Genomic DNA, 11,059 nt, shown 5'->3' on the forward strand with positions numbered 1-11,059 from the left:
TCTGGACCTGACTTCCAGTTACAGCCAGTGCATGCGTTGGCTGGATGCAACAGGCTGGCCTCCTGCATGTGCTGTTTGCCCTCCCGGTCAGGAGGTCGGGCATAGTTTTATCTGTGTGCAGGCCCTGTACGTCTCGTGTCCGCAACTTTGGTTGAGCTCCTCCGGTAGGTTCAGACGGATGCCACACCGCCATGTTTCGGATAGTTTGGCATTCCCTTTGACAGCCCTGCCTACCCGGCACCGCCGGAGCCATTGCGCCAGTGAGGCTTTTCTTTAAGGCCCACTGTTTCTCATCCCTCTAATGCAAAGCTTGTCTGAAGATTACTTCTTTTTTTTCCTGCTCATGGGATTAGAATGAAAAAACTGTACGTTCCGGCCTCTGGATAGCTAGGTCACACTTCACATGCATGCTAGTAGCTCCATGCCTCCATGTTGAGGATGGGTCGGCCATCATGTAGATCATCCCATTGCACCAACAACGTTACAACTCTTACCGACCATTTCGTTCCGATCCATCTGCTTGGGTTATAGATGGCCAAACGGGCGGCCCGGCCCGGCCCGGCCCGGCATGAGTCCGTTTAGGTACGGCCCGCTTAGACACGAATTAATTAACGGGCCGTGCCGTGCCTGCCCATGGGCTGAACTGCCGACCCAGACATGGCCCGAAAGTGCTTTAATCGTGCCGGGCGGGCCCGTTTGGCTCGATAGCCCGGTGGCCCCAAAGTGCTTTAATAGGATTTGATAATGGGGTGAGCTAATATTTAAATGAACCTATCGTGCTACCCATCAGGCCGATCGGGTCGCCTATTTCGAGCCGTGCGCGTCCAGCGGGCCAGCATTGAAGCCCAGGCACGGCCCGCTATCGGGCCCATGCCGCCCGGAGCTCAATAATCACCGGGCTCGGGCCGAGCTAAATTGGGCCGGGCCTCAGGGCCCTCATGGGCATGGGCCAAATGGCCAACTATAGCTTGGGTCAAGCAAAAGGCAAAAGTCTATTTTACCTCCTCCAACTATCACCAAAATTTGGTTTTCCTCCTACAACTATAAAACCGGGTATTTCACCTCCCTCAACTTTTCAAACCTTCCATTTTACCTCCCTCGAGCGGTTTTGAAGACTGTTTGCTACAGTAACCGTAGTTTTGTCTTTTCTTTTTTTAAAAAAATTCAGTTGAATCTTTGAAAAATCATAGTAAATCACAAAAAATCATAAAATAGAAAATCCAATTTTGTTGGACTCCACATGAGTAGATATACGCAGTGAATATATTATATGGTATACTTTAGTACAATTTTTTTACTGTAACTTTAGATATATACTTTTCTGTAATTAATTTATAGCTACAGTTTTCGTCGTCCCATTATGGTGAAATTTTTATGGTGGGATAATCATTATATGATTGAGCTATAGTAAAAATTTTATGATTATTAGATCAACTATGACTGAGTTATAGATTTATCTATAGATTCGTCTAGATTTTTCTATAGATTTATCTAGTTTATATAGATAAATCTATAGATCAGTCAAACATGATCTAATAATCATAAAATTTTTGATGTGATAGGGACTTATGAAAAAAGTCTGGCAGCCAAAAAAAAAAAGGTCAGAGCAGCGGAAGTGGATCATCGGTGTGGTGGCGTGGTGCAGACTGCAGAACTCGCAGCCCCTGCACAACCGCGAGGAACGACGAGCAGCCATCCCCGGAAGAAACCCGCCCGGCCGCCGTCGAAATCCAAAGCCAGAGCCCAGAGGAAACGACTAGCGATCTACGTACGGCAAGGGGCCAGGCGAGACGTACATGCATACGGCCAACAACGCGACCGACGGCCGACGCCGCCGCCCCCCAGGTCAGAGTCAGACAGACGCCTCCCTACGCACGCAGCGCACGCAGGACAAACGAGGTGGATCCGGCGGCGGCGACTGAGCTGGACCGAAAGCCGAACCATCCGAGCCTACGCAAGCCCAACGAACACTACTCCGTCCCCGCCGGACCAAACGTGCGTGCACGAGTAGATGAATCATTCATTAGCTTCTGCTACAACAACTTCAATTTATTTTTCTGGTAAAAAATACTTCGATCTGATTCACCTTTTCTTTACCGGAAATAATTCTGATTCAGTACGTTGGGCGCAGCGTGGCAACACCGCAACAAGCACCTGTTCTCGCGCATCTTCGCACTTCTTCTACGAAAATAGCGAGCAAAGTTTTTATTCGCGTGTCTGAAAAAAAGACGCATGAAGGAATATTGCTGCTTTCGAACAGTACAACTGAAACAATACTTTTGCCTAAAATAAAACCACGGAAATGTTTTGCTGCTTTTATGTTTTTTTTTTGTTCAGAAAGCAACTATTTTTCAGTCCTATAGAACAAATTTTCCCTATAAAACATCTAGCAAATTCTGGGCATATGGACAATAGCACGCCTTTTTTTTTGTTTTGGCAACAATGTTTTTATTGACTAATTTAGACTTTTAGAGTCTTTTATCATATCCAGAATAAAGACCTCTCCTTTTTATTGTGAAAAAAGACCTCTCCGTTTAACCATGCATTAGTTCCTTTTTTTCGGATCATTGATCTTATGCCTTGAATGCTAATAATCTGCCTCTTGTGCATTTGCAAACAAGTATGTGCGCGGTGCGCCCTCACAAAGATAACCGCACCTTCTATCACTCTGTTCGGCACCTTCTATCACTCTGTTCGGCAGCTCCAGCAGCCTCCAGTCCAACAGTGTTTTTCTCTCATACCGTTCTAGCACCAGCTTCCAGCCACCAGCCAGCCAATAATATTTTTCTCTCACACCACTCCAGCCACCAGCTCCAGCTCTAGCTCAGCGAACAGAGTGACATGTCACTTCCATTTCGGAAACCGGACAACTTTTTTTTTGATCGTCAATCAGTAGGTTCCATGTTCCAATCCCAACCAACTCGGAAATTGCCGCCTCAACATACATCCACCTCACATCGCCTACCTTTGGCTTCAAGGGAGATTAGAGGTGTATTATACAAGTGAAGGGCAAAAGCTGCATCCCAACTAATATTCTCTTCTGGGCTCATATTCTCACGGACACCTCTTGCAATGCTACAGGATTTAATCAACAAGCCAATCATCTGCTGGAAGAAAAAAAATGTATCTTAATTACTCCATTGAATGTACTAATTCAGTGGTGGATGAATTATATGTCGAATTGATGTACTTGAAATGCTGTTAAAAGTTCTATAAAGCTGTGTGTGGACTTGGACTCATAAGATTTAGTACACGTTACCTTATTCCTACACCTGGCGATGTGCTTGGCCTGTTGCTCTGGTTTTGCGGGTGTTTGCTTCTCCACAATGGAATCATGAAACCAGGCGCCGTCGGTGTCTTTGTTTCGTTCTCGCTACTCTAGTCAATTCAAGCCTGCTGCAGTAGGTAACAGTTTTTGGGGCACCGGATGATCACCATTTTTAACAAATGTACATGCTCGGGAAAAGATGGCAAACAAGTGGATCAGACGCCACCAAACACAATCTACAGCGCTGAGTAGCAGGGCAGGTGACAAAAATACACAGCAGAACAGAGGTGGCAAAAGTGTTCACCTCATAGAAATGGGCACCGGATCCATCACTGCATGGCCAGTTCATCCAAAAAGCTCAACCGAAGCTTTGTTCGTGATTAATGCTCAGGAAAAAACCAAAAGTATTGTTCGCAGTCAAAAATCTTACATAATTTGGCTCGGTCTCTACAAATTTGGATAAAAGTAATTCTTAGTTATCCAGTGAGTGAGCATCCAGCCGATTTTTAGCAAGGAATGAATGCTACCATTTCATCGAAAGCAAAGCATGTCTCCTGCCCAAGCTATGCAAAGATGACTTCAAAAAAAAAAACTATGCAAAGATGGAGTAGTATGTTGGAGCAGCATCGCTTTCAGCTATATTTTGAGCTATTCGGCTTGCTCAGCACATTCACTGGCGACCGACGGGCGCGTGAAACCTGTAGCCGTTGAGAAAGGCAAGTCTCACCTCCCGGCTCTCAAGTCTCAACACACACTCCTCCTGCCCTCTCACCAACCATACTCCTCGTCTTCATTTTTCACCTCGCCGACTCACCACCGCCTCCACGCCGTATTCATGCCCTTCCCCCCACCTCCCGACCTCCCTCCCCACCCTACTACTGCCGCTGCTGCATCTTGATTGATCTTCCCACCTCTTTTTTTTTTGAAATAAAATTGATCCTCCCACCTCTCTCCTCCTCATTGCCCCCATCTTTCTACAGACTACTCCATCTCCACTCCCCATACACATTCCTCGTCCTGTCCTGACTACAGCTCGGTGATGATCCACTGAGCTCGGCGAGTTCTTGGCATTAATGGCCGCTTGGTAGCCAGCGCTCTTCAATCCCCCTTTAACTCCCCCACCTCTTATCTCCCTTCACCTTGAGCTGAGCTCCGGCTCCCCTCCGCATTGACCATCACCCTTCGTCGGGTTGGTTCTTGCCGCGTCCGATCCTGATCTGGAAGCTTCGCGTGCTGTGATCTGAGAGCGTCCGGGGCCATGGGGACCGGGGCGGTGGCGGTGGTGGCGCCGGACCGGGCCAAGCAGCGCCGGGGCGGCCACCTATGGAAGAAGGCGCTGCTCCACTTCTCGCTCTGCTTCGTCATGGGCTTCTTCACGGGGTTCGCGCCCTCCTCCTCGTCGTCCTGGAAGGCCGCCACCCAACACCCGCCGCGGGCCGGGGACCACCTCGCCGCCTCCCGCGTCGCCGTCGACGCGCGCGTCAACCTGGTGCCGTCGCCGCCCGACACGGCTGGCGAGGTGGGGCTCGGCGGGGCGACGGTTGACGTGGGTGACGACGACGAAGAGGCCGGCCCGCGGCGGCTGCTGATTGTGGTCACCACCACGCGGTCGGGCGCCGGCGAGCGGCGGCGGCGCAGGGCCGTGCTGCTGCGCCTGGCGCACACCCTGCGGCTCGTGCGCCCGCCCGTCGTGTGGGTGGTCGTGGAGCCGGTCGCCGACGCACCCGCCACGGCCGAGGTGCTGCGGGGTACCGGCGTGATGTACAGGCACATCGCGTTCAAGCCCGAGGAGAACTTCACCACGGCCGCCGCCGAGGCACACGCGCAGCGGAACGCCGCGCTCGCCCACGTCGAGAAGCACCGCCTCGCCGGCGTCCTCCACTTCGCCGACGCCGCCGGCGTCTATGACACCGGCTTCTTCGACCAGATCCGCCAGATCGAGTGAGTACACGCCATTGCCTCGCTCACCTTGCATCTTGCTTTCTACATCATTCGTAATCATGCTTTCATTTTGCTTGATTGGTCCGTCTTCATACTGAAATCCGTACAGTAAGATGCAAATTAGAATGTCTTATAATTTTCAAGCGAGGTTCTTAATTATTTCCCAATTGTTGATTTCCAAACTCAAAGATTCGAGCTTTACTTGTTGCTCCTCTTCGATTCGAACTCTAATTGATCACCTTTTTTAGCATATGCTTATTTATTTGCTGTTCTGGCAGGGTGCTGTTTGAATCTTAATTTCAATGCCTGAAATTTCTATTCCAGCTCATCAATTTCAGATTTGTTTATTGCCCACCGACTGCGACTAGGGTTCCTCATAACTAATCACCTCTTCTTAATTTAGTACCACTAATTTACTCGTCTAATAAATGTTTTAAAAGCCGTATAGTTTGGTGAGCAAATAATTGAGAGAAGGCATACGCTGTCATTAGTGGGGGAATAAGAGTGGGGCAACGCGTCCTGTTCATGTGCTCTTGTCATGGACAGTGCAGATGCTTAGAACACTTTAACTATTCTCTCTCCATTTCTCTGATGCAAGGAGTCAATTATTGGATCTAGCTTATCACTTATTGAGTCCCTTTCGCCCCAACAAACAATGCTTCTTTTCTACAGATTTAAATGTTTTGCTTTTGCTCGCCCCCAACGAGCAAATGTGTTCCTGCCAACCACTCCAATTAGTTTAATTAAGACTTTAAGCGCGTCTCCTGAGCAAAGCAAACTTATAAAAGGCAGCAGGAATAATTATTTAATTTGGTAGTGGTAGCACTAGCTGTTAGTCACTAACAAATGGGCCTGTAACAGTGTCGGTGGCACCTAACGAAATTGGCAGTAAATGAAGATATAGCATGCCTGAATTGGCCCCCAAAATGCTGTTACTACTAAAATAGGGAAGCTAATATGCTGGGAAAAATTAGCTACAAAAGATAGCAGGTTGAAAGTAATAGTAGTAACCGTTATGCCCTGGCCTGTGTTACCCGGACACTCGTGTCTTAATTTTTTTGCCGAGTCGGATACCCCGCACCCGTGTGGATTCCGACACCCGTGTCGGATTCCAAGTGTTATTTGCCGTGTCCCCAAAAATTCTAACGAATCGGACACCTGCACCCGAGTCGGACACCGATACCCGCACCCGCGTCCATGTAACACTGGCCATGGCCATTGCAACTGATTGAGCTCCAATAGAGAAGACACCATCCACACCAGTAGTTGCTTGATTGCTTCCCCGATCCCATGAATGCTCATCTGATATACCGAGAGAAAGTTGCCACAGATTTGATACAGTTTTTCTACACTGGTGTGCACCTGTGATTTAGATCTGCTGCAGCCTGTAAAAAACATTTCCTTTCTACAAAACACTGTACAAAACTTCAATTCTATGCAGACCACCAGTTGTCCTTGTAATTTTTCTCATGAGGAATTGGACTCCGGTTGTGGCTTTGCGCACTTGGCTGAGCTAGGTCTTCCCCTTTGGCATGAAAACCGCCAATTGAAATCTTGCAAAGAAGATAATTCACATTTTTCATTTGTCTGTGACTAACAGGTAGTGCTACCACTAGAACACACATATCCTGAAACATTTGACTTGCCTTTCGCATTCACTTTTCTGATGGTAGCATTCTAACATTGGTGAGTGCTTGCGTTCATAATAAAGAGAGGGAATCACACCTTGGTTCAGTACATGGTACTATGATTGCTACTACTCATGCCATGTGAGAGCACAGTGTCAATGTTCCCTTGGAGAACAATCTTTTTCGCTGAGGGGAACATGATGGGATGCCGGATGCAGCCCTCTTTGCCTCAAGCAAGGTTTACCTGCTGTTTCTCAGCAATAACACACTGTTTTTTATTTTGATTTCTCTTTTTGTTTCATTTTTAGTTTTTACAGTCCTCGTGATGCGTGCACATCTGCACTTGTGGCCCCTGATGCTTTTGTGGGCTCTCCAGTAGATCAGCATAAATACAACAGAGTCAATAGCATCCATTATGCCTTGTCGCGCATATGGTCTAGCATGCCTGTCATAGAGGCCAGAACTTTACCAGTTACTAGAAACAAAGAAGTGCAGTGCACAATATAGTGGGTTCGTGACACTACATGCAGTTTACTAAAAGGGAGGGGTTTGACCATGGTTAATATCTCTTATTTGTTTCAGGTTGAAATTCAGCATTAGATTCTTTTAAGCCCAGGAGCCTAAAATATGTTTACAGATTACCCAGGTGTTTAAATAACTTTGCATGTTCAAGTTGAATTTTACTATTCCAAGTTGTGTTTGACTGCATATTGGAAACACGTGTGCTCACTAAAGTTTCTATTGCTCGTCAACCGTTGCATCATCCCATATCTTGATTTGTCAAGGCTCTTCAAACTTTGGAATAGGTTATGGATCAATTTAAGCATCTGCATGTGCAGGCAAGTGGAGAGGAGGGTGTAGTGTAGTCTATATCCACATATGGGAGGGCAGTTGCATGGAATAACTCAGCCTATGTTTGGTGTCAAGTGATTGGGATGAGTGATCAAAAGTGTAGTATAACTTTTATGATGATATCAACTAGGCAGTACTTGGAAGATGTGTCAATGGAGCTATCTCCTATAATATCTTGTTTTGAATTGAGAAAATCAGAAGCCTACGTTTTTTTTATCGGAGCTCAATTGGCTGATGTCTGCTTAGTGTCGATGGAGTCTAATTCTAGTCAAGGTTTGTCGCACAATGCTTTTTAGTTTCCTAATTCTACTGACTAATCAAGATGTATATAGATCACAGGCATTTGCTGGTGAATGTTGCATACTTGTTGAATTGCATTTTATGATGTGCGTGCCTTTAGTTGTTCTTTCTGACATTCTGAATGACAGGGCGTTTGGCACATGGCCTGTGGCAACAATGTCGGCAGGCGAGAAGAAAGTGGTAGTGGAAGGTCCACTATGCAGTGCCTCAAAGGTCGTCGGCTGGTTCTCAAGGGACTTCAACGATGGAACTACCCGTGCAGTGACATATAACACAGAAACTGACTTGAATCCTGCTGGTGCTGCTGGTACACGAGTCCACACAATCGATGTCTCAGGGTTCGCGTTCAACAGTTCTATTTTGTGGGATCCTGAGCGGTGGGGACGGCCAACGTCATTACCAGATACTTCACAGGTTAGTCCACCCCTACCTTCTGAATGTTAGTAACCAAGCAAGTCTAATTTTATTAATTCTTTTTCTCATAAAACAAATTACTTGGCAAGCTAATTGACTCAATGAAGGGGCTGAATCTGAGATAACAGCAGTTTTAGGCTGTCCATTTCTTGATGAATGATGATGTTATATACAAATTGCGGACCTCCTAAAATAGGGGATCCATTAGAACCCTCAGAATTGTGGATTGCATGTCTAGCTTAAATAAGAAATGTTAAGCCGATGACATTAGCAGTTTCAAATATTATCTGAAGGAATCGTACAAATTGTTTCGTACTCTATGGATTGTTTTCCTTTTGTTCTCTGGAAAATGAAGTGGCCAATTTCTAATGTAATAGTGCTCGTGTGTTAAGTGTGGGCAAGCATTGTGGTGATTGTGACGCACTGTAAGGTCATTTGAACTCCCTTCTCATAATGAAAAAGGTGCTAAGCAAGTTCTGGAATAAAAAAAGGCAAGTAATTGCAATAGACTGGATGCCGACTTTGTCAATGGTTTAAGCCAATCACTGTAGTCAAGCATGGCCACTCATTGTTCCTTCTGGACAAGATTAAGATTGTCACATTGGATAAATCATCTGAATTCAATTCACTGTAATTTATTTAAATCCAGAGTAAGCACAGTACAACATTAGTTACTTCTAATCAAATGGAGTAGTTTGCACCAAGCATCCAATGCATTCCACAGACCCTTGTCCTTTATTGGTAGACCTTACCTGATCTTGTTGAACTGTCCCTGTTGCACACATTATCTACTTAGATTTGTGAATTGATGTGACTACCCTGGAGTTACACAATGGTCGAATTCCCTTTCAATGGAATATGGCGGGGAACAGATGGCACCCCTATCACTTTCGTGTATTCCTTTAAAATTTTTAAAATCTGACTTTGTTTTTATATATCACCTACCAACCTACTTTTCCAATCCTTGAGTTGTGGCCACTAATGATGCTGAAAGCTGTTGGGTGGCATTAAACCATGACACTGATTTCTTATTGAAGCGAGGTGATCATGCACTTTGATTCCTCACCAAACTCCTCGGTCCTCAAAGTAGTTTTTTTTTAGGAATACTCAAGGTAGTTGCATGAGGAAGGTCCTAATTGATAACCAACCCAGTGGGACCAGCAATCCCTTACAAACCTAGTCGTGCAAGGAACATGTAGATACAGGCATATTTGCGTCTGGGCATTATTCCGAACTCTGAACTGATACTGGTTGCATTCAATTTCTTTTTTCTATTTGTCATTCGCAAGCAATAAGCTACCAACACTTAGTTGATGGAGACTCGGTTGCTTGGCATTCCTACACCTGCTTACCAATGCTACTCTTCTATCAGGCCACCTGATTTTCTACTGTCAACTAATATTAATGAGTTATTCACGATGTGGTTTGCAGGATTCAATCAAGTTTGTGCAAGAAGTGGTGCTGGAAGACCGAGCTAAGCTGAAGGGGATCCCCTCTGATTGCTCCCAGATCATGGTGTGGCAGTATGGCATGCCCAGCTCACAATAGAAGGTAGTAAGATGGGTGGCATTGCAGGAAGGGAAAATTGGCGGGGATTGGAGTTGATGTAAATGTGGCGATAACAAAAAGGAAAGGAAGAAGGTCGATTACTAAGTTCTCTTGTTTCTTTTTTTGGGGTTCCCGTTTTCTTTCTCTCATTTTTGGGTTTTCAAGTTTGGGGGGCCATGATGAATTGTTCGCGGGAAATCTGCCCCCCGACCTGGGAAAAAAAAAGCGATAGTATTTGTTCAGATTTATTTGTGATTCTTTAACTTGACCCTGTTGTGTTCGTGAGGCGCTGTTGCCTCGCGAATCCCCCCCGGTGGATTGCAATAAAACCATGTGGAGGAGGAAAGAATGGACTTGGGGAGGAAAATGGCAATGGTATTTTATGAGGGAAGAAGAGCGCGTGTTAGCTATGGCATGAATTTCAGCAATTACCGTATCAAGGAAAAAATTCATATGCACAGGAAAAAATGACATGATGTTTCATCTTTCGTTTTGGAGCACAGTATTGCTTTCAGGAGTTTGTGGTAGAAAGATGAGGAGGAAACATGCGTTTCCAACTGTGTGTAGCAAAAATTGAATTTCGAGCCTCGAGCCTCTCTTTGGAAAGATGAGTCCTGAGCTTATGAAATGAAACAAAAGTGTTCTCGTCTTGTGTATTGGGTAAAAGCAATGAAGCAAAGCTCCGCTGCAAAATATGGGCAGCAAGCAAACGGCCGGACCCATGCCATGCGACCACTGGATAGAAACTCTGCTCCGAACCTGGGCGCCTGCATCCAGTCCTCTGCATCGATGGTAGCAGCAGCACAGATGGAAGGAAGGAAGGAGCGAGGAAGAAGAAGCTACGATGAAGCTCGAGGTGTCGCTTCATCCCCTAGTAACTGCTGCAAGGGCAGATTTATGTGCTTCATCCGGGCCATGTGCATGTCTAGGAGGGCCCAAACTATGCTCAAGAATCTCCCCCACCGAGTCCCCCAACGTTGGGGCTGAGCTCAGCTGCTGGATCATCGGAGCTTAATTGGGCCAACGCGCAAACTTGGCTGGCCGGGCTAGTTCAGGCTCTCTTTGGGCCCGTTAACGTTGCACCCGGGCCGCACACCTGTCTGCGTGA

The 11,059-nt window shown here is 46.3% G+C and overlaps 1 protein-coding gene across 1 annotated transcript; it reads left to right on the forward strand.

Moving 5' to 3' along the window:
- The first annotated feature begins 4,005 nt into the window (after positions 1–4,005).
- Positions 4,006–10,345, forward strand: LOC120664115 (probable beta-1,4-xylosyltransferase GT43A). The gene is made up of 3 exons (XM_039943125.1): positions 4,006–5,209; positions 8,118–8,403; positions 9,835–10,345. The coding sequence occupies exons 1-3, from the start codon at positions 4,527–4,529 to the stop codon at positions 9,949–9,951; spliced, it is 1,086 nt and encodes a 361-aa protein (XP_039799059.1). The 5' UTR covers positions 4,006–4,526; the 3' UTR covers positions 9,952–10,345.
- Positions 10,346–11,059: the final 714 nt, after the last annotated feature.

Source organism: Panicum virgatum, chromosome 3N (genome assembly GCF_016808335.1).
Source record: "Panicum virgatum strain AP13 chromosome 3N, P.virgatum_v5, whole genome shotgun sequence".
Lineage (NCBI taxonomy): Eukaryota > Viridiplantae > Streptophyta > Magnoliopsida > Poales > Poaceae > Panicum > Panicum virgatum.

Bases quoted from the DNA above. Each gene is read 5' to 3' on its own strand.
- LOC120664115 (XM_039943125.1), top strand. From the start codon at position 4,527: ATGGGGACCGGGGCGGTGGCGGTGGTGGCGCCGGACCGGGCCAAGCAG. The intron at 5,210-8,117 runs GTGAGTACACGC...TCTGAATGACAG, and splicing joins GACCAGATCCGCCAGATCGA to GGCGTTTGGCACATGGCCTG. The intron at 8,404-9,834 runs GTTAGTCCACCC...TGTGGTTTGCAG, and splicing joins CATTACCAGATACTTCACAG to GATTCAATCAAGTTTGTGCA.